The sequence below is a fragment of the Anser cygnoides genome, chromosome 5 (assembly GCF_040182565.1).
Source record: "Anser cygnoides isolate HZ-2024a breed goose chromosome 5, Taihu_goose_T2T_genome, whole genome shotgun sequence".
NCBI classification, from domain to species: Eukaryota; Metazoa; Chordata; class Aves; order Anseriformes; family Anatidae; genus Anser; species Anser cygnoides.
Window position 1 is genome coordinate 48,233,449 of NC_089877.1, and position 23,968 is coordinate 48,257,416.

At 39.7% G+C, this 23,968-nt stretch overlaps 1 protein-coding gene across 3 annotated transcripts in view; it reads right to left on the minus strand.

Annotated features, from left to right (window-relative positions):
• The window catches only part of PTPN21 (protein tyrosine phosphatase non-receptor type 21), a 46,407-nt gene that overhangs the window by 20,317 nt on the left and 2,122 nt on the right, over positions 1 to 23,968 (minus strand). The window contains exons 2-11 of one of the 3 annotated variants that reach the window (XM_048070372.2): positions 21,547 to 21,801; positions 17,934 to 18,306; positions 8,954 to 9,123; positions 6,724 to 6,821; positions 4,003 to 4,070; positions 3,463 to 3,533; positions 2,458 to 2,545; positions 2,131 to 2,219; positions 1,471 to 1,558; positions 679 to 758 (exon numbers count right to left, since the gene is read on the minus strand). In XM_048070372.2, coding sequence (XP_047926329.1) covers positions 679 to 758; positions 1,471 to 1,558; positions 2,131 to 2,219; positions 2,458 to 2,545; positions 3,463 to 3,533; positions 4,003 to 4,070; positions 6,724 to 6,821; positions 8,954 to 9,123; positions 17,934 to 18,113 — 932 coding nt within the window. In that variant the 5' untranslated portion in view covers positions 18,114 to 18,306; positions 21,547 to 21,801. Of the gene's footprint in view, positions 1 to 678; positions 759 to 1,470; positions 1,559 to 2,130; positions 2,220 to 2,457; positions 2,546 to 3,462; positions 3,534 to 4,002; positions 4,071 to 6,723; positions 6,822 to 8,953; positions 9,124 to 17,933; positions 18,307 to 21,546; positions 22,150 to 23,968 lie in introns of those variants that run through there. The other 2 variants (XM_066998231.1, XM_048070374.2) reach the window with 2 other exon arrangements.

The following is a 23,968-nucleotide window of genomic DNA, read 5'->3' on the forward strand; positions in this document are numbered from 1 at the left end:
TTCTTTTTATGCCAGGCTGTTCAGTGGGTCTAATTCTCTATTTTTGGCTGAAGTAACTTAACTGAGGGAAATCTGTACCAGTGGAGAAGAGTAGCTCAAATTCCACCCCTTGATTTACAAGTTGGAGACCAGCCCATTTAAATTTAATTTGATGAATTGTATTAAATTTACTTCGCACTAGTGCTACTTGAGCTATACAAATTCCATGGATATCCGAAGGACCACATACCTCTCAGCTGTCAATCCAGCACATTTCAGGAGTGCTTCACATACACTTCCCGCCCTTTTAAAGGCCTTCAGAGTGTCCTTTCAGAGCAGTTCACCCAAACACAGGCCAAACCCAATCCCAGTGATTCCAGCAAACATTCTAGCAATAGTAGCCTCCAAGGCAACTAACGTCTGTCACTGCACTGAGATCCAACAGCAGGGGCCAAACATTACTACTTTTGGTAAGATTTTCAGCGTTTAATATTGTCCTCCACTATGAACCACACTAAAGTGTAAGTTTGAGAAATTGATGACAAAAATTTTCTCAAAAACAATTAGGGAAAAAATACAAGTCATTAATTAGTATAATCTAAAAAGGACAGTATAGACATTACAGAGATTATAATAGACTTCTTTCTCCCCATGGGAGTTTCAAGGGCACCAAGAGTTCTGCTAATGTATTCTACTTACAGGCTGCATTTATTTAGTCTGTAAAATTTGTGTCTAGCTACACACATCCTCCACACATATTTTGCTGTTTCCATATCTTCCTGCCAAAAAAACAAAAACAAAATTTGCACATTAGACAAAATATGCATATCCATCACTTGCTCTCATAGAAGCCACTGAAATCTTTAAGATTAAATTGGTATTATCTGATTTTGTTTAAATTAACTTCATTGAAGTCATCAGATTTTCTCTAAAATCATATTTTGCAGGCCTAAACATACGCTTTAGCCTGACAATTTTATTAGATTTATGAAAGCTGAAAGAAACCTTTTGTTGTAGATATCTACTATAGCACAAACACATTTTGTAGTGTATACATATGATGCCATCAGATTCAACAGCTGCCTTCTTCACAAAGGCAAGTGCTAGATGCTACATGAACTTGATTCTGCAAAGCACATCGTGGCCCATTCCAGCACAGCTCTAAGAACATGCTCATCTTTAAATGCCGCCGACCCAACATTTTAAGAAAACATGCTATAAATTTTACTGGAATGGATGAAAATATTTATGACCACCTGAACAAACCTTGTCAACGTACTACACATAAAAGGTCAGATTTAATGCCTTCTCCTTTCTGAAGCACTTTCCCTTAGAAAGCTAACCAGAGGCCAGATTATTACATTTGACTCACTCATATAATTCAAAGCTGCTAAACATATAAAAATAATTCATAGAACAAAAATTAGCAGTCAATTTGTGGCTTTATTTACTGATGTCTTAATGAAAAAAATCAAAAAAAAATTCACTCACAGTTTGGAATTGGATTGTCTCTTCTTTGTTTGCCAGCTCTAATGCGAAAAAGGATTTGTTGTGAGACATGTTGGCAATGTCATGCCACCTGCAGACAAAAAGGACAGAACATGACTTGCAAGCCCTGATTTTCAAACCATGGAAAATGCAGCTGAATTACAGAAGCTGTGTCTACAATTTAACTGGCACAACATTAAGTAACAGGCTAACTAAAACAATGTACGAATTCAAAATACTGACACAAATTTTATCATGTAACTCTTCTCTATTTCTTTTCTATATAATATTTGAACGGAATTATTGGATACTTTCCCAAGTGAATATTGCTAAGTAAACTGATGTGTACATCTTAGGACTTAAGATGTTGCGTTCATAGTTGCTCCTTTTGGACTCAATAAGTGTTTTGCAATGGACTGCATATTACACATTCATCTCTTAGAATTACTCCAGTTTAAAGGGATTAATCCTACAGTCAATACATGGAAAAATTTCAATGAAATTCAGTATTAATTGTACTGTAAGGACTACAGGACTATGTCTAGGTTTATCAAATGAATAAGCACACACCATATCTAAGAAACATCCATGCTAGTGAGGCACATACACAAAATGTTATTTATAAAATATTACAAATATATTTTAATAAAGAACAATACCAACCTAAATACAACAGGAGGCCGGCCATTTTTATGCTTCACAAAGATACCATCAAGGCATGCTCCAATGAATATGTCACTTCCTTGGCTGTCCTGTAAGAAGTTGCAAAAAAAAATACACACAAACAGAAAAAAAGTCTTTGAGAGCAAAGCTGCACGAGAAGCAACTAGTTTTACAATTTTGGAGGAGAGGAAGCGTGTGTGTTTTGTTTTGGTGGGGATGAGGAGGACAGGCTTATTGTTTGTTTATTTGCTCTTATTTTTGGCAGTAAGGAACCCTTTTTACATAGGGAAGAAAAGCAACTGAGACAAAAATCAGCGCCCCATTTACCTTTGCAGGGTAGGTCTCTTCACCATAGCCATCCATTCTCTCTACTTCTTGCATATATAACATTTCTGCATCAGGAGGAGTAAGGCCTCTATGAAAATTAAAACAACGAGAACATGATCAGCTAGTACAGTCAATAATCAAAAATCATGCTTGTTTTACTCTGAATGTCACTGTTAAAGCTTCAGAAACACCCCCAAAACACCCAGGCAACCATCTAGACAAACTGCTTCCATCTGTACCAATGGCTGATGTACTTGTCTCAGCCGTTTGATCTCAAAGATGACATTATCTCTACCTGAAAAATCTGTCACTCATTCTTATGTCTCTCAATACTTTTTCAATCATAATTCTCTCCATTCGTTCACTTTCTCTTCATGTCATGCAGACTGTTTTTCCTTTGCTGAGCCTTAACCATTTAATGTGGTTGCCAAAACATTTCAGAGATAAAGGGATTTGAAATTCTCAAACCTCTGTTTTAAAATAATACCAAAAAAAAAAAACCAAAAAACACATCAGTATTATTAACATAGTCACAAACACTTTTGACTGATAACTTGACAACAGAGAATTTAACTTTCCTTTGTCTTGGACCATCGAATTTAGATGCCTTTTACTTAGACCATAAGCATTCTGGCATGGTGACTGTCTCTACACTTCTGTTGCTCAAAGTACCTGCCAGCGTTGTTCATTGAGAAACCTCTTTACTGGGGTCAGCAACTTCATGTTGTAAACAAGTTTCAGAAACATTATACTGGTTAAGTCACAAAATTTACTTCTGTCCCATATTTTTAATTTTCAAGCAAAATCTTCTCCTTCATTTTAGCAGTTGTTAGTTCTGTTGTCTTTTCACTTTCATTCAGCAAAAATTTGTATTTTAACACAACTGTATCAGTGCAAAGCTCATTTAAATGAGAGGTGAAATTAGTTCAACTGCCTCCTGAGATACCCAACTTACTGAGCAATCATATTAAAAAATTAAGCAATAAAGAGTTCTGGAAACGTTACCTGTATTTCTGATGTAGCAAGGCAACTTTCTGTGTCGCTTCTTCCAATATTTTTTCTTCTTGTAGCCAACCCTTAATGTAAGATAGCATTTATAGAATGAACTACAAAATGTTCTATAAAATAAAGAAACTAGAGCCATTTTACACAGAGAAACCAACCCTTCACTCTAATTTTGGAGCTTAGATGCTGGATATTAGCCCAAATAAAGCCAAAAAGTACAAACTGTTTTGAAGTGGTTTTACTCACTTTCCTGTCTCTATTCCAACCTTCTTTTCAGTATAATATACAATAAAACTGAAAAGATCCTGCAACATCTTTGCTTCTGTACAATATACTATACCACATCTCACTCCAGCCTCAGAGAAAACTTCTTCTGAATTTGACTATCTTGGGAGCAGTAAACTAGATGGATCACGGCATCTTTAATAATGATTTGTATATATCAGTCTGGTATTGGGCTTCAGTACATAGGAGGGCTCTTCATAACACAGTGTATATGTGTTCAGCAATGCCAAAAAAGAATTTAAAGGAAGTACTTACCACTGGAAACAAAGCAAATCTTTGAAGAAACTCCTGAGATTCATACTGATCATAGTCTCCAAAATCAGCTAGGAAAAAAAAAAGTCTTGGATTCACACATTTGTAACAAAATAATTCAATACCCAATTAATTGCAGAAGGATCTCCAAGTAGCAAATCCCCATCCTATTGAACTATGATCTGAAAGTAAAGCAATGGAAGACACTAACCAGTAATGTTTATGAAGAGGAAAAGTAAAAATACACTCCATCTTTTTACCAGAAAAAATGATGAGACTCCTCATGGATACAAAAGGAGAAGAAATGATAAAACAAATACTGCTGCTCCAAGTTCCTTAGCTCCTTGGGTTTTTATTTGGTTGTTTTTTAATCACAGAACAGTTGAGGTTGGAAAGGGCCTTGAGACTACTCTCTCCCCCTGCCCAAGCAAGTCAGCTCCAGCAGACTGTCTCAGGGCCTTCTCCAGTCAGAGTTTGAATACAGAGGACGGAGACTTCACAGCTTCTCTGGGCAACCTGTTCCCATGTCTCACCTCTCTCACAGAACTAAACATTATGTTTAGATGAAAATGCATGTATTTCAATTTGTGCCCATTGCCTCTTATCCTGTCCATGAGTACCACTGAAAAGAGCCTGGCTCTATCTTCCTTACTCTCTCTTGTCTGATACTTGATTATAGACAACTGCACTCGCAGCACAGAGCTGACAAGCTGTTCTCACCACTGGGTCCTGAGTGGCTGGAGCACCCTGGACACTGCAGTTTCTGCTCACCAGCCTTGAACAGCTCCCTGCACAAAGACATGCAGAAAGTGGGACATAGAAGCTTTGACTTTCCTGATTCAAAGGTATGCTCAGAAAGGACGTACTAAAAGCGCTGATTTTATGTCACGCCAAAGGGCATTCCAAAGAATTTGTTGTTACGTTTCCAAGAAAAAAGGAGCCAACATTTCAAAGAAAGTAGTTTAAACCAGAAAAGTTATGTACAGTCTCAAAAGAGAAACTGTTCTAAGGAATAACAGTCTGCAGGGAACAGTTTTTCCAATCCATATAAACATAATTTCCAAGTACACGGACCTTATTTACATTATCACAGATTCTCCCCTATAATGGTATAACTATAGTGACATTTAGGAATCTAATTTTTATTATGCATTAATGATTACTATGCAAGTTATTCATGATCAAAGGGGAGAACTTGTGACACACTAGACCAACTAAGCACTTGAGATAAAGCAATGCTTAGAAGCAGCCTATTGTAATTATTTCAAACAAATCATTCTTGAAATCAGTTCACTTAAAACAGCAAACAACTGCTTCTGTTAGTTCACTAGCTAAAATTAACTGACCTACCTTGTATAAGCTACTTCAGTCATTGGAGTGCATTAATTTAGAACCTGCACTTTTTCTAAGTTGTTTTTTTCATCACATTATCAACACATGCAGTTCTCTACCCAAGACTGAAAGAGGAACGTGTAAGCTAAAAGGATAAATATTTTCCATCTGGAAAGAGGATTATATCGAAAGATTTCTGTAAACAACTTACTGAGCAGAGAGACATTTACACTGTCCAAAGATATGAAAATAATGAAGTAAGATTTTGCCAGTTGAAGACTATTAAATCCTGGCGTGGATTAAACAGATTCACTGTTATATAAACAAGGCACTAACATTATTAATACTACTCCGCTGGTAACTATATTTTCAGAAAAACATCCTCACAATCTTTAATATGACACTACCAAAACACATAATTAAAACAAAACAACACAACAACAAAAAAACACCACTAAGTTGCGTATACTGGCAGTGACTAAGTCCTCCTCAATTTTGGCAGTTTTATAATTGCTCCTAGATATACTGAAGTGGCATCCACATCATGTCCGCTGGAGTGAAGCAATATACAAACACAACAAAGCTGCTGCCATTAAAACCTGTTAACATGAGAGATTTAAGATTGAACAAGTAGGTTAGCAGGGAACACCAGACATGATCAGAACTCACAGACTGAGGACTGCTGATTTTTTATGTACTTTATCCCCTTAGACCCTAATGAGGAAAAGTAGCCATTTTCACGGAGGTATCAGAGAAAGGGATCTTCAGGAAAGATTTGAACATAGGAATTGTTAACAGCCTGGTGTACTAACTTGAAATAATCTTTGGTGTTGGGATACTTGGGACAAGAAGTGGAGATACTAGCACTACTCTACATTCAGATTTGCTTATTCATTAAAATATGTCCCTTTCTCTTGTGACAATGTCAGAATAAAGAGTCTTCAGTAACACAGATGAAAGCTCTGCTGGTGTTAGCAGACAGGTAGAGCTCTTGCTCCCAAAGGAATTCAGATGTCCAGGTTAAACCCAACTCCTGAAAATACATGTCAGATACCCAGGTACACTTCCGAGGGCTGTGCAGAAATACCAGCAAGTGCTGGGCCACTGATCCCACTGTTCCCCTCCCCAGCCCACACTTTGGGTGATGAAGTTCTAAGGAGCAAACCTTTCTTACCCTACTGAATGGAACTGCTGCTGTGTTTGTAAGGCTGCCGACTGAAAACAAAAATGTGCTTCATAGAAATGGAACGTATACTGGAAGCAACTACCTCTTGCATTTTTATTACAGCAAGGAAAGAGCTCTATAAGCAATAAACAGAAAGCGTGCAATAGAAAATACACCACCACATTTCCAAAGTAACACTAGCTAATTGGCATAATTGCCTTACTTACCTTGAACAGCTAAACCAGCCAAATGTATTGCTTGTTCTAGTGTGCAAGGAATGTTACCCTCCAAGATATCTTTCTTTAATTGCAAATAATACTGATACCTACATGGAAAAAAAAGAAAAAAAGAAAAAGCTAACATCGGCTTCTTAATTTCAAGAGACTACAGATTAACATGCCTTCATTTCCAGTTCCTCTCTGCATTCACTAGTCTGTGCAGAGGACTGTCTTCCTCATCATTCAGACCCAGTATTTTATGGTCTTTATCAACTTTTCCCTTCACTTACCTGCTGCAGAATCCAATCCTGCTCTGTCTTAAATCAAAGAATGTCCACAATTTCTGTCTACTAGCATAACCTCAAAATTGTTTATTTTTGTCTTGCCTCCTTAATATCCTTACCATCTCTTCTTTACAACGTCCAATGCACTGTTGCTGCATTTCTGCATTCCCTTCGAATAAATCAAATATGCACATCCCTTCCATCACAATAGTTACTTCCATTTCTGCATTACAACTCCTGGGTACTCACTTGCGAGGCACCACACTTTTTTTTCCTTTAATCTGACCTTTTCCTGGGTCATCTCTTGAACATGCAAGCACTACTAGGTGTACCATTTGTCCACAGCCTGAACCACTATTTTCTTTAATTATTCTGGCGCTTTCGGCCAACCATGGTGCACCCTATCTTAGCCAATATACGTTACCCCCAAACACCCCAAGACTTTCAAATGCCAGTACAGCCACACAGACTTGGCCAAGAAGGACATTTGTCTTCTGTAAGTCTAGTTTCAAAAGCTTCTTAACTTCTTCATATTGTATGTTAACTGTGCGAAGTAAAGCTTTAACACTGAGAACACAGAAGCACATGCCACTCACATGCCAAAAGACAGATCTCTTCCTTCACTAAACTGTTAAATTCTGTGACGTTTTATAAATATTGTTTAGACTTTTCCTCGCTCCTACTTCAAAAAAAAGCACTATGCCACATGACACCAGATAATATCCTTATATAAAACACACAAAAATAGCTGGAACCAAACCTGAGCCTTAAAAAAAAAAAAAAAAAAAAAAAAAAAAAAAAAAAAAAAAGGAAGGAAAAAGTCACAGCACATCGAGGCACTTGGGAAAAGAAATCTTCACCAGGCAAAATATAGAACATAGGCTCTTTCCATAGGACAGCTATTGAAAGCAGACATACAGACCAAGGATCATGACACTACCTGACAAGAGGGCAAATACTATCTCTTTTGTTTGTGATGCTCCTCTTCCTGGTACACACTAAACGTACCATTTGCTTAAAGATGCTCAATTTCATTTATATTGAAAAGGCCTGGAAAAAATCCTCCAACACACAGATTTCTCTGAAACTAATCCAGACTCTCACTATTGTAAATTAAAGCAAGTGCCATCCTCTAGGACATGAGTGCAAGGCTGCCATGTAAACTCTTGCAAACACACTGCAAAATTGCTGTTAAAGCTCCAGCATAATCACCACGTTCTTTGAATAAGTGCCAGAGAAGAATAATAAACGTTTTTTCAGGCAATGTTTGTAATCTAGTTACTGCTTTAATACTCACTTGTCTGTTAATAATGAAATCAGAACAACTAGAGACTTTAAGACACCAGGCATCCATGTATGGGCCCATAGGACTACTTGGCTAGTACACATGCTCAGCTTGATACTTCCTCTGCAGTTAGCACCATTGGTGGGATGTTCTCCAGATTCACAGTACGAATGGATACATGATAGCAAAGCTAATATCCATCTTTGTTGCCCAGTGAAAGTCAAAAACGATAAATTCAGGCTTAGCCAGAAGTTTGCCAATACAGCTGGTAAGTACCAGAAAGTACTGAGAGCAAAATAGGGAAAAGATCTGCATGTCCTTTCCACGGGTTGGACTTCCCCCAAAGCAATCTATTGCTCTTCAAAACAAAGTAAGAGACTGACATGAAGAGACTAAAACAGTTAAAAATCTGACCATGCCGAGTATTCCTATTATCAAGAACAGGTTTGAATAGATTCCTAAGACCACTGAAAAGTTCATTCTTTGCTTAGTTTATAACGTATTTTAAATAATCAAAAGGGAAATAAATATACAATTGGAACATAAATTCTGCCTAAAGTAATAATTTCAGTATCTAGAAAGGTTGGGGAGGGGAAGCAGACAATTTGTACATGAACTATACATTTTAGAATGCTGAAAACAAAATTACAGGCACGTGTAAGAAGTTTACCTGGTAATCTCCTGCTGAAGCTGAGAGACAGTAGGCACATAGAACACTACTCCAAAATACACAGTGGGCTCCAAGGCATATTTGTCCAGCTGCTTTTTCAGAGGCTTGTCCAAATCTACCCATCTGCGCTGGTTCTGCTTGTTGTAATACCACAGGCTGAAATACGTAATCTGAAAGAGAGGCATTTCAGTGATGAAACAAAGCTAAATAGATAAATGTGTTAGATAAAATACACTGCTACCTAGAAATGAAAACTTGAAAACACTAAAGCTGTAGGTTATTCAAAACCTAGAGAACCAGAGAGACATTTAATATCAAAACCAGGCGTCACTTCCAGATAAACAATCCATGTATGCACAGGCCCATCCCTAAAATGCTACTAAAACTGGTCTTTCATTTGCAAGCAGTCCCTGCCCCAGCTGGGGCAGCTCACAGATGTTAGCAGTAAGCATTCACGTGTAACGGGGAAATTGAGGGAAGCGAGGAAGACAAACAGAATAAACACACAGCACCGGGAAGAGCAGAGTAAGGCTTGTCTGACGAACCAGATGCTGAAGGACAAAAGGGCACAGGACAAGTGGTCAATCAAAGACAAGCTCATTAAAGCACACCTATGGCTATGGTTCATCCCACTGAGCAAGAAAACGAGCAGCTAAAGCAGCAATCTACCTTGCTTGAACAGACAACTCTTGCCCACACAAAGACATGACGCAAATTGAAGCACGAGCTGGAACAGACTGCCCCGAGCAGCTGAGGGATGTCCTTCCCTGGGATGTGAGCAGGCAACTTCCTGAGCACCACAATCTACCTTTGATTAGACAACACAATTTGCTTTGAAAGGGAGTTGGACCAGACTATTTAAGTGATTTTTGTTTTCTCAATGCTTAAAAAACTGAATTAAAATGATCATTGCAGTCTAATTGGAGAATCAATATGAAGAAGATAAAAAAAAAAATGCTAGAATGAAGGCTCCTGTGTAACCTTAGTTGAGATTCCTTCTGCAAGTTGTAAGACAGCTCTGGTACCCACTTGATAAATACACAGGCCGTAATACAAGCACTGAGTTAGGTTAGAACTGTTCACAGAAGAGTGGCAGTTTTTCAGTCCAGTGAAAGATGTGTGGAGCAAAGGTTATTTTGATAGACAGGAAACAGCTTCATGGTTAGGAAAGTTTAAAAACCTCCACAGAGCAGCAGATTCCATTCCCATGTCAGAAACAGTTCTCTTGTAAAGCAGATTCCTTAAGATCCCTTAAGATGTTAAAATTGTAACAGTAGTGCCACAGAAACTCCACTCCAGAAAGGAATGCTTGTAAAAAAGGTGTATTTCTCTTTCATTACAAGACTTCTCACACTGCAGACACACACAGGAGCTGTAAGTGAGGCTGTAATTCTGATGCTGTGTAAACCCCAAGTGCTAAGGATGTAATTTAAACACAAAGCAAGAGGGTCAGTGAACAAGAGGACCACCAATAAAACCAGCTAAAGCTGAACCATCCACCACGAGCTGCTGGACCTCCCTGGCTACAAAGAGGTGAGAAAAAGCAAGCCCACTGCATGGGCCCGGTCAGCAGGTAACCGAGTGCCAGACCCAAAACCTCGACCGCAGCCTCCGGGTGTGAGCAGAAGCCGAGCAGACACCGAAGCCAAACAGCAACAGGACCTACAGAAGTACGCCATCAAAGCTGAAAGATTTCTATAAAAGCTACCAGGTAAACACTTCTGGAAACCAGCTAAACATTGGTAAGCAACCCTCGGAGTAAGTTTCAGCTGCAGCCCTGGTGTATTTAAGCCTCAAAGAAACACCGAGTTGTAACAGAAAGGAAAAGAGAGAATGAGCACAAAGGCTGGTAACAGCACTGCTGTTTCATACTCTCCAAATTAAGATACTCCTGCTTCTACAACCTCAAGTTTAAACTTATTTTTAAGCCATGACGATCGCTTGTGCTGGTCCATTTCTGTAAAATACTGACCTTACCTACACGCAGAACTGAGTTGTTACTGGCACCGGACTAAGGAAAATGTTTCCCCATTTTAAAATCATACTCTGGAATCCAGCATATCTTTAAACAAGATTTTTCTGTCATGGTATTTTCCCTTAAAAACTCCTCCAGTTTGGATTATCAAAAATAAATAAAATACAAGGCAAGGTAAACACCGTGGCCCAAAACCCGTCCTATGACTTGTATGCAAATCTTTCATTTGACTTCAAGGGCAGAACTTGATCCTGTGAATTTTCAGAAGAACTCAGGCACCCTGGAATACTTGCACTGATTAAAATAGAATCCATTTTTATTCATTGCTAAAACATTTTATTAGTAGTAGCACAGGACAACACCCAATTCTAGAAAAGAATGTAATGACACAATTCCTAAAATATGTTAAGCTGTTAAGATTAACACTATTTCGAGGTTCATTTATTTTAGCGACTTATTCATCACCCAACCCCTTTGAAGAAAGTCAAATATAAATAAAAGGGACTTACCATTTCTGCTGTTGCTTTCTACCTAGCTGCCTTCTGCCACTACAGACAGCAACGTTAAGCCTTTTTGTATAATATTTCAGGAGTTACCAAGAACACAAAACTGTGAGAAGCCTGACATGGTGGCACAGCGGGCAGGGCTGCGGGTTGGTGGTGGGGGACAGGTGCCCCCATGGGCTACGAGCAGCTCCATCAGCCACGCTGCCACACAACGGCACCGCTGCAGGAGACCATTCGGTCTTTCTGCTCCATGTCTGAGGGGAGCCCGACAAATGGGGACGATGAGTCTCAGGAAGAGACTAGGGTAAAATCTTACTGTTATCTCCAGTGGCCGGATCGTGGGGTAGAGGGGAGGCAGAGCCAGGCTCTTCTGGGGAAGGGTTTCCAGCGAGGGGCACTGCAGTGGTGGGATGCAGCGGGCACAAGGTGCAGTGTGGGACATCCCCATCAGATCAGGGAAGAAATTTCACAATGAGATAGCCGAGCACTCCAAGAGGTAGCCCATAGACATGTCCAATCTCCATCCTCAGAGAACTCAAACTCGCCCCGAGCCACCCAGTCCAAGCCGGCCCCTCTGTGAGCAGAGGGCAGGACACGCAGCCCTCCGAGGTGCCTCCTGACCCGAGCCTTTATGGGATTCTGTCAGTACAGAACCAGTGCGGAGAAAGGAACAACCTACTGAACACATCTTGCATGTAAATAACATATTTCTTTAGAATTGTATGTTATCCTTCAGCAACACTTTAAAAAAAGAGCTTTAGATCTTTATATTCTCACGTTTCCACATCAGTATTGAGCACGCCTTGTTACTGCTCAACCATTTTATAATTTGAAATGGAATCAGTGACAGAGCCCTTCTTCCCTGCACCGACAGCCTGGTATTAGTTAGCTATAATGAGCTGCTGTATTTCATTTTATTTTCCTTAAAATGGACTGGTCTCATCCCTAACATAATTCCACTCCATTTGGCTGTAATCTAAACATCATTTATACCTATCAGTTATTCTCTTCAGCACCTTCGCAAAGTTTTAATATAGAATCTCAGCATCTATTTTGGTCACAACTTACAATATCTAGAAAAGAAATCTGAATGACAAATGCGTATGTCAGATATCAAGTGTGGAATAATCTCACTTGAACTTAACAGCACCTGTTATCATCCCCAGATCTGATTGTGTCTCCTGCCTGCAGCAGCACAACGCATCAGGAAAAGTTATATTCTCTAGGATTTTGAGATAAAACTACTACTGCCATCTTTTACACAATTATTCTCTATAGATCCTCACATTAAGAAAAAAAATACTTTTTTTTTAGGTGTTTTTCCTTCTTTACATGGGTACAAACAAATAAAACAAGCCCTAAGACTTTCCTGAAGAGAATGCTGAAAACACTGTCTCATTACTGAACATAAGCACTGCAGCCAGAGTTAAAAATCCCGGTTAGCCCACGGACTCCACTGCGTCTCGCTTTATCGTATGCTTAGATACAAAACAGCCCCTGCCATCAGAATATCGCAGTTTAAATGAACTGCTTTCAGAAGAGCTGGGTCAATAATCTTGTACTGTGCACCACGGCCAGATGCCAAGTGAGAGCTTTACTCTATGTCCAACGTTAAGACCTGCAGGAGACAAAAGGCCCCGAAAAATCTCCAGAAACTTTCCTCTTATCACAGCAGACAACCCCCTCCATAAATCTTCCCAATCCTTAGTGGAGAAAGGTTTTGGAGCAGCCTGCACTGTCCAGCGCACAAGATCCAAGACTTCTTGGAAGCAGTGGAAAAAGAAACCTCCAAGTCTTGCCACGTACCTGCCACCGAACGGAAAGTCGCACCCCTTGCATACCTGATCACTGGCCTCATTAAAAAAAAAAAAAAAAACACACAATAAACTCTTTTTCCCATCTTGAAGCTACTCACTTCAGGGCACTTTGGCTTATCCTATCTTTGTTGTCCTGACAGGATTTTCAACTGGAGCTGCCCGTAGGGAGGATTCAGCAGGAGAACGCAGGGAGAAGTCCACCTGAAGCCTTTGCTCTCTCACACAGCAAACCTCTTCTCCAGCACAGCCTGCCCCAGCCCTCGCAACGACTGCTCCAAACCGTATAGGAGTAGTCAGGAGAAAATCACAAATGCTATTTAAACAAAGCAGCTGCAAATTACAGCTTAAATCAATATTGCAGGGATAAGAAATAAAGAAAAAAAAATCGTTTTGATTTGAAAAAATCATCATTGATTTTTTAAAATCAATAGTTTGCAAGGTAATCTGGCATTTTAATTTACTCAAATTAAAACACTGCAAAAATCACAACACAATGCGTTTTTACCCCTTTCAAATATCTTGAATAAACGGATTTCCTCTGACAGGCAAGGCAGATTTTACTCATCAGTATGTTAGACAAAAATAAATTGGCTAATCTACAAGCTAAAGAGCAATACCTACCTAGCGCATACAAGACCTTATATCCCATCAAGACACATTTTCATCTCTTGCAGAAACAGGCCAGCTTTCAATCAACACGGTCCGAAAACTTAGAAACGTACTTTTTTTCTGTAAATCATGTTACTTTTTTCCACCTCTGAGAAGGATGGACTCACATACGTGCTGTTGACTCACACCTCATACAGCATAGATGTTAGAGCAAGTGTCACATTCACACGCACTGGACTCTGAAATCCTGATTCCTTTACAAGTGGGAAAATCAAAATCTCAAAGTAGTGTAAAAATACTAAACAACAAACCAACATGCCTGCTTCAGAAATAACAAAATCCTTTACTATCAAAATTAGTATAAAACTATACTGCTAATCACAGGGATTCAGACAGGGAAAAAATACATATAAGTGGTTTATGCAAATTCTGACCCCACTTTATTAAAAAAGCTACAGAAGTCAGGGGTAACATTTCCTAATCGCCACTAAGGCTTTCATGGAATAAAAATAATTTTGTGGCGCTCAGAGTAATAAGCTAGACTGAACATAAATGATATACCTTAATGAATGGTTTTTTTTCCTTCAGAAAAAAGGAAGAAATAAAGTAATTGGACTGAAGGCAAGTGCTGTTTTTTTTTTTTAGCAATCTGACTGCTCATCCTTCTTTGCCCCTAAATTATGATTTCAGCACATTTAAAATTAATATATGTTTTAGATGGAGTCAATTTTGTTTTTCAAGTAATTTGTGTTTTTTATATTAATGAGATTACACACTGAAGACTTGTGTTTTCTATGTACTCCTCCATGATCATTTCTTTTCCTTTCCTAACGTTCCTAAGCAAAATTTCATTCCGAGAGGCAGCCATTAACAGTTCAACGATCAGCCCTTCTTGTTTTATTTCTCTAAGCACTAGCCAAAATTTTGTCAGCCTTAGATACAAGGCATAAACATTATTATGTCAGTGACCCCTCCGTCACTACTTGGCCCAACTTTTATTTGCCAGTCAATATGCTTACTAATACATACACATGCAAGAGTGTTTATGGCTGCATTTGGTTTTATTTTGAAAACACTGTTTACCTAAGTAAACACACATTTAATAAACCACCACACTGAATTAAAGGTATTTTTATGTGTTTTCTCCAAACAAGAGCTGATACTTTGGACTTCAGAGCAAAGTGTTACAGAACACTGAAGCACTGTTTCAGAACTTCCAAGTTCTTCAGAGTCTGGATAACCTTGATTCAGTCTTTGTCATTCATGTCCAAAACAAACACAGGAATTTGCATAGACACCACGCATACTTCACAAAGAAGTTCCCTATCTTCTTTTTATATCATTAATTCTTGTACTGGTGTACTCTCTACCACACATCTGCACTTAAGTCAGGTTCTGCTTCCACACACTAGCAGAGTTTGCCCCTTTATTCTGGTATAGAAGTGTTATTATAAAACAGAATTAAAAGAAGATCCAGCAAGAGAGGTAAATCAGTTGTAACATCTCCTGCCAAATATCTATAGATGCCTACCTGTATTAACGTTTAAAACACATTTTTATATTTTCAAGTACCTGATTTGTGTACTCATGCCCTAAATGCAACATGTGCAGTGTTATACATACTTTTCAAGTTGGTTAACAATCAGAGCTCTCAGCACTTTTTCAAAACTTGCAATTCCAGAATGGTTTTCTGCAACAAATACACAGCTTTTTGTATAAATAGAGTTTGGTTGCGGTCCTCTCACAGGATAAAGGACAGGCTGTACTACAAAGGGTCAGTAACTTATGTTCCCTCACCCTCTGTCTTCTTTCCCCAGTTCCTCAGTTTGAGAGGGCTGGATTACATACCCATTGCTGATGAGTCACATTCTGGGAATACCAGATATTCTTCTTAGTTTAATGCAGTCACTTCACTTTTTTGCAAAGCTTGCCATTCAGTAACAAAACTGACAACATGCTTAGACTTTCTGAACTTGGAAATGAAGAAGTATTAATTGGAAAACAGAAAGAAAAAAGTGTTTAGCTACACACAGCATAATTTGAAGACTACTATTTAAAATAAAGTGAGATCTGTTAAAACAAATATCTTGAAAGGTGGCACAGCACTAAGAATAAGCCATTCAGTTCACCACCTAAACTCAGTGACTACAGACTACACCACAGAGAAAGAGACTTCTGTAAATTTTACCATTCAATGTCTAAATAGGTACAGACTCCACTCATACCTCCTGCAATAAACTGCTCTGAGGGTGCATGGGAACTGCAGAACCCGTATACAGTAATCTGAAACTGATGCCTTGATTTTCTTAACTGAGTTAAATCTCAGTGCTTAAATGAACAGTCATATTCTCTTGTTTACCACTTTCAAGTCACATGTTAAAAGGTGCGTAGTGCATTAACAATACAGAGCATTTTATAGAAAGTTCTTTGTATTTCACAGCATCGATAATACTGTTTTTGCAGTTAGAAGTAAATGCTAAGCAATTTTTTCTTCCTGAAAACTTCGTACTAAGCAAGTGGTCAGAAATGCTCCCGGTATCTGCTTGGCAAATCCGACTAAAGGCAAAACAACATTTCTTGAATGCAAGCTATGGAAAGTAATTTATATCCCTACTTTCCATTCCCTTTTATTGCAACACATTTTCCTGCCAAAATAATCCATGCAAGAATGCATGACCAAAAGAATCTGCTCAGAGTTCAGTAGTGTAGTGTCAACTCCCTTAGTCTGATATATGACCCTTAATTGAGAGAACTGCCAGCCCTTTTTTTTTTTTTTTTTTTTTTTAAAATCAGATTTTAGGAGTAGCTCCAGAGAAAGAGATAATGAAGAACTGTTGAAAAAAGCATGCATCTCCAATGCTTTGTAAATAGTTCAGTAAAAGCTGGCAGTCATTGTTCAGGAAGACAAAGCCTTCGCATTTTGCAAACCAAATATAGTCAAGGTCTTTACCTTCTGTTGACTTACCAGCGACATCCAAAAATCGATAGATAAAATTGACATACTCCACTCAAACACAACTACTGAATTCTAGATACACGATACCCGATGTGTTCTAAGTAAATGCTAAGGCTATGAGAGTAGTTAGATTTTTCTTTTTCTAGAAAGAGCAAGAAAACAAAAGTGAAGTCACGCTGCCCTACAGAACTTTTCCTCAATAATTGTACAATTAAAGAATATTTGGACAATCTAGAAGAAACCATACTGGAACTGAGAACATACACAGTAAACAAACAGAGATGAATGGATTCGCACCTTTTTCATTTATTTATTATTCTCCAAACGGGAAAAAAAAAATCTGAAAACAACTGACTGTACGGAGCATTTCCTACCAAGGAATTCTACAGTAACACATGCTGTGTACAGTAATAAATGCTTGCAGAATAATCACTGTATGTGTGGGAGAAGAGTAAATTTCAGTTGCAAAAGCATCCTTCAAAATACCTAGCAAGAAATTGGAGGGGGGGGGAAGCTGTTATACAGATACATACGGATACAGATGGTGCAGACCATGTTTCTCCATGGGGACAGACATCAATAAATGATTATATGCTTGCTCAAAGGCACGGCCTGCAAACGAGTTTGCGGTAGGTTATGTGAACTAACAACACAAGTAGTTTGTCACTGGTACACACTTCACATTTGTGCTTCAGGTTGTATTCACAGTACTAATCCGTCAGAAATATATGCACACAAATAGCAGTCTCTTTCATATCCCAATCTAAAAGTTGCTTAGGCAGAAATTAGGTGCTGATATTTTATTTTTTTAAATGACATTTTCAGCATTGTCACATTGAAAAACAACCACAACTGTGGCTTTGTTTATCTTTCTAAGCTGTTCACTGCCACTTCTCACATGTTGTTCCCTTGGGACCTACTCTAGCTCTGTAATGTAAGTTTTGCAACTGTTCTAGACCAATCCATGTCCCTCTCAAGACCAGAATGTGAAGAAGCAAGGGGTACAAGGAATAGCTGTTCCAGTAAACAAACTGATTGCCCCAAACGGTAAGGATTCACCACACAGGTCATCTAACACCAGAGACAAAGGTATACCTTAACTTGACAGTTCTCTTACCTCCCGCAATTCAAGCCTCTGAGCCACTGCTTCGAGACTTTCCTGGCCCGTGCTTTCCACAGATAGCGTGAACTCCACAAATTCATTGTTGAGCAGCTGGATCCGAGCCACCAAGCAACTCTTGCTGGATACTGTGTAACGTCGAGTTCGTTTCAATTTTAACCCAAAAGGTAGAGGCATCTTCTTCTTCCACACTGATGGTTAGAGATAAAAAGCTACCACCACCACGCACTTGAGAGAGGAAAAGTAGCGATCTCCTCTCAAAAAGTAAGGAGCTGTAAAGTCTCCAAAAATCAACCAGCAGCAGCAGTATCCATTAAAGACAAGCGAGTTTTCCACCAGGATAAAAGTAGAGGGGGCATCCACTGGAATCCTAGTAAGGAGCAAAGGAGAAAGAAAACATACATGAATCAGAAAAAAAATCTGACTGAAAGTGGAATGGAAACGAGGGAAAACAACATGTATATATGTTTTTTAAATCTAAATAGTCAGTCTACTTCTCCAAAATGCGGAGCTGTTATGTATTCAAATAATCAAATAAACACCAGAGTTTCTGGTTTTTCCACAGACTACAGCAGTCTTTGGCAAGTTTTGTTTTGTTTTGAACTTGCAAGTAAATAATGAGTGTCGATTAAATGCGGATTAAATGCCTTAAAATAGGAAGTATTTCTAAGCGGAATTGATATTTAAATGAAAGACCTCTAGAAAGTCCAAGTTGCCAAAGGTACTTGTAACGTTGAAGAAAAAAAAACAGCAGCCCAGCATTATTTTCCGAGAAGCATGCAGCCTCAGCCCCTATCTGTTGGATTAAGCACAAAACCAAGCCCCATAAAAGATTACAGGGAAAAAAAAAAAAAAAAAAGAGAGAGAGAGAAGAAAGGCAGGAAGAGAGGTATTAAACCTCACACCTTAGCCATTTCCTACCAGACAATTAAAATCCAATTCCTCTAATTTTCCCTGAATTACAGCTAGTTGAACCATTACTGCTTATGCTAAACTGCTGTACCACGTTTGAGGTTACGGTTTGCCTCACCAACAGAGTACGCCAACTCTGAAAACAAATTATTTTCTAGTTTTTCCCTAAAAAAACAAACCGGCAACGCACTTCTTCCAAGTGGAAAGGTTCCCCGCCTTTTGCAAACACCCTCACACCTGCTCTCCTGTCAGCTCCGCGCTGTGCACGGACCTCGCCTTTCCCCTCTCTCAAGCGTTTACTTTTCACTCGCACCCCCGATTAAGAAACACGTCGCTCTTACAGGTTTACACACCACGTGCACAGGAAAAACACGGGCTAAAAAAAGCTTTTTCCTCAGAAGTAGGCACGTTCAGGGCGGCTGCCGCGGCCCGCCTGGGCGCTGGGGCTGCTACCGCACCGCGCCAAGGCGCTCCAGCCAGGCGGGGGGAGCCACGGCCGCCTTGGGGCGGGGGGGGGGGGGGCGACGGGGAATGCTCCCACAGCGACGAGCCCCGGGGCTCGGGGCGATGGCCCCCTCGGGAAGGTGGCCCACCCGGCCCCGGCCACCGGGACCCAGAGGCTTTCAGCCCCGGCAGCCTTGCCCGGTGCCGGGCTGGGGCCGGTGCCGGGCTGAGGGCGCCCCCGCCGCGCATTGCCAGGGCTCCGTGGCGTGAGGGCCGCCTCTGGTGGCAGCGCCGCCTCGGAGATAAAAGCCGTTGTAATTAGAAAAAAAACACAAAACAAAACGCTTTTTTTTTTTTTTTTTTCAGGCTGGTATGTTCGTAAGGCATTTTAAAAGGCGTAGTTTGATTTCTGAGGACTTTTCTCAGGTAAGGATAACGTGAATATATCCATTTGTTTGGGATGGGGGGTTCACTAATCTTCCTAGCACACCTGGTTTTAAACTCACAGGTATAAACAGCTAGATAGTCCCACAACGTTTGCATATTTATGTGCATACCTAGAAATTTAATGGTATTCAACACAACCGCAGGCTCTCTGGGTTGAAACTTTCTTTCCAGACCCCATCCTCCCGTCTTTTAAGCACCACGGCCAAGAGGAAGGCGCTGCAGGAGGAGGCAGCATGGCATTTGTCCTCGGTGACACCTTTGCAGCTCTACTACTTCAAAGGATGACCAGAAGCAGACTTCATGACCATGCTTCTAACAATCTGGAGGCACTTTTACCACTGCACACAGTCCCTAACCTCAACAGATACTATCTAAAATCTTAATTACAACTGATTGAATGATGAAAAAAGAAATAATCCAAACACCACTGGATTTATTTTTAGTTGAGGCTACAGAACACATAACAACTGACGGCAACAAGTTTCCCTGAAAAAATTAGGGATACGCACGGCTCCTCACTTGATTACTTGCTCTGCACGTTGATCCTCCAAATCCAGCCCCCGAGAGCAGCATGTGGGAAATGCTCCACAGACAGAAGCTTTTAGTTTCCTGCCCACTGCCAGCAGAATCTCGCACTGGGTTTATTCCTGGCAGTGAAACTTTTGGCTGACTGACCTTAGCTCACTTCCCCAGGGCCCATTTTCCAATACATTCTGTGCACAATTACGCACATTTTCTTTGGTGCTACAGCGATGTGCAAAATCGACTTATTCATCTTTTTGAAAGCTGCAGTCACAAGTGCAGTGCTGTTTTAACCTCAGTTTTACGTACTGAACATAAAAGACTTTGAAACTCTTATATCCCTATCAGGCCTTTAGAAAAGTACCCAAAGACCATGGAAAAAATATCAGGAAGCAGTGGCTGACCTGACAGGTGAAATTCACAAGCCACCTAAACACTGACTTTAGGCAATCTGAGACTTTCAGTTATTTCTCTGTGCACACAGGTAGCAATGCAAGCATAGGGAGAAAGTTTAGATCAGAATTTTCAGAACATGCAAAGCACGCTCGGCAATACTAGGTGCTCTCGTACTTGCGTTCTGTAATGTTTTAAGTTAGGATACATCTGCATTGTTATAAAGCTACTTTAGCAAACAGGAACTACAGTCTGCCAGAAGTTGCAAGCCCAGTTGACTCTCTAAAATAACAAGCCTTTTTTTAGCAAGCCTGGAATTTTCATGCAACAAGTAAAAATGTCTTTCATGGCCAAACTGTACATTTATATTTCAGCACAAACGTAGTTTTAAAAATGCTATATTAGAATTTCAGCAACATGCTCATGACTGAAGCACAATTACTGAGCGCTGTGGTATCTTCCCCTTTACCTACATCTCCCACTTCCCATTTTCCCCTCAATAATTGGCATTTTACTCTACAAGAATTTTCAAACAGCCTGCATGAATGACAGCATGTGAAATAAAACTGCAACATATGATGATAAAATAGGGTTCCTATTATTTCAAATGCTCTAAATACGTATATTTAGTTCAGAGATATTTGAGGAGCCAAAAAAAAAAATCAGAATACTCCACCCTCCCCTTGTTTTACCAGTTAATCTTTGACATGACTTTTGGACTAAAAGAGCAGCAATAAGTGCAGCAGATCTCAAACTTCCCCTGCCTCCAGAAGCACAGAGCTCTACAGCCTTCACTTTCCCAAAAGTAAATGCTTGAAACTCCTCAATCTTACAGTACACAGCGCAGAAGATCGCCCGCTATGTTTTACTGTGCCTGCTGTTTTCCCATTACCTTTTGCTGCGATCCAAAGACACCGAGTCTCCTTTCACATACGTGTAGCTGAAGAAAAACCAGAGCGCTCTGAGACTTCTTCTTGCGGAGCCATCTCATCTGTGTTCCTTGGGGACTGACTTACTGTGTTCCTCTCGTACAAAACAGCTGCTATCTCGGCTAACCCACCTTCTTCTCAGATCACTCATAGTGAAAACATTCCTCACTTCCTGTCTCAAAAAACTTGCTCTGGATATCATTCCACTGGGTAAAGAGCTGGGGGTGGAAGAAAATATTGCAACAAAATAAACCTGTGCCAGCCAGCGCCTCGGACAGCCTCTTTCATGCAATGCTGTGCTGCGGGAGCACAAAATCGCGTTCTCTGGAATATTTTCAAATCGCCTGTCTCTGTGTGCCTGTGTGTGTGTGCATTTAATTTCTTTTCCTGGAGGCGTTCCCCTCGCTCTATCCATGCGGAAGGATACGCTGAAAGAATTAAAGCGAAGGCCCGTATGCTTGCAGCCCATTACCTCAGAGAGTTGGAATGCCTGGCAGGGAGAATGTCAGCAATGAACAGCTGCTTCGCTGGCTACAGGGGCATTACAGAAATAGGGGTTACAACAAATAGCAGGCAATCCTTGCTTTTTTAATCATATGATCATTTATTTTAAGCCTTTCCAATTAAGGCAAATGTCTTCCAAAAAAAATCCATTGGTCTTTTGTTGTTGTTGTTGTTTGTTTTTGTTTTTTTGTCTTTTTATTTTTATTTTTTTACACAGCTTGGAAATATTTTCAGGGTTTAATCCACATGTGCCATACTAAGTGACCTATGCACATACATTTATGTCTGCAGCTAAAAACAGAAGTCCTTGCAAAGTTTCAGCTGTTTGCAATATACACAGCAAGAATATGCAGACTAAAAGGCTAATCTCTCAGCCCTTGCTCAGACACAAAAACTCCCAAAGGCACCAGTAGAAATTATTAATAATAACTGCCTTATCAATCATTAAGTGCATATTAATTCAGTAATATTTATAGTGTTTAACGAATGGAATCATCATGTAGGGGGCTGTACCCTGGTCCTACAAATCTATGTGGACCTGAAAATAAATCAGCAATTGTATGCCATCTAGAATTTTAAGGTTCTTCACTTTGTGTGAGCCAGGCAAAAGTATATACAAACTTGAAACAGGTGAGGGATGAGGAAAAAGATAAAACGAGTATGTGAATGCTGATTCACGACTGTAAAACTTAGAAAGTATTTTGGTAATGTAAAGCGAACAAACATGCTACTCTCTGAGCAAGTCTAACTTGCAGATCTACTATGCAAACTATGTTAGTACTATGTTACTTGGGAGGACACTAATCTGAGCTGAAATATGTAGGCAATTTTGTACTATGATGAACTCTTTCAAGTTATTTCTCTTAGACACAGCAGTTTTCTCTTAGAGATGACTCTGATCAGGGAAATAGCTCTTTTTCCTCCCATACACAAACCATAGTTACAATGAACAGTCCAAGCCAAAAAAAGAACTCATTCAGAGGAATCTTATACTGAGTAAAAGAAACTAACTTTGAGCTAAACTAAATGGACACCCTTTTCTAAAGATATCCACTACAGGCCAGAAATGTAGCTACTTGCCTGAGAAAACTGGCCAGTACAATGCATAAAAAATTCAAGCCATGAAAATTCAGTGTAACAGAGGTGACTCCTATTTCTAAACAATTCACACTGGAAACAATGTCTCAATGCTCTTATCTGTTCCATTTCCTATTCTAAATCTTGATCACACCCATTTCCTGCCTGATTCTCTGCCTGGAAGTTACATTTATTAGAGTTTTCTAGCTTGGCATAGTTACTTCTTGCTGTATTTTCTCTTTTGCATTTACGTTGAAGACACACCATCTTAAAGACAGGTAGGATATTGCCAATATGTTCCTCTAGAGCTTACATTTTCTGTTTTTGAAGCTCATCAAAACTTTATTCCTGAGCTCCATTTTTAAATTCTGCTTTCTATAACCCCAATTTGTACAGAAAAACACAAAGTTAGGATACTTTCTCCATTTTGCCCTTTCTGTCTCATGTTTTGCCCCATCAACTCTCTATTAGCTGCTTTGCTCCACCTTTTGAGACAAATGTGTCCATGAAAACACGATGATCTTTTATACAGACACATCAATGAGACAGAGCCTGATTGTCTCAGGGCACTATACTGTGTTTCTGCTTCTCCCTTTCAATCCCTCGTCAACTTCCATGATGTGCATGGCTAGAAACACCCACGTTCTTTGCTGTACTCATTTCTTTGCTCTCTTGTTGAACCTATGGGAGAAAGAGACTAATGCCCTACAGACGAATACTGCAGCCCTTCTAAAAGGAGATGGAAAAGTTTCTGCCTACTAGATTGAGTAACACCTGCCCATAGTGGAACAGGGATAATCCCAG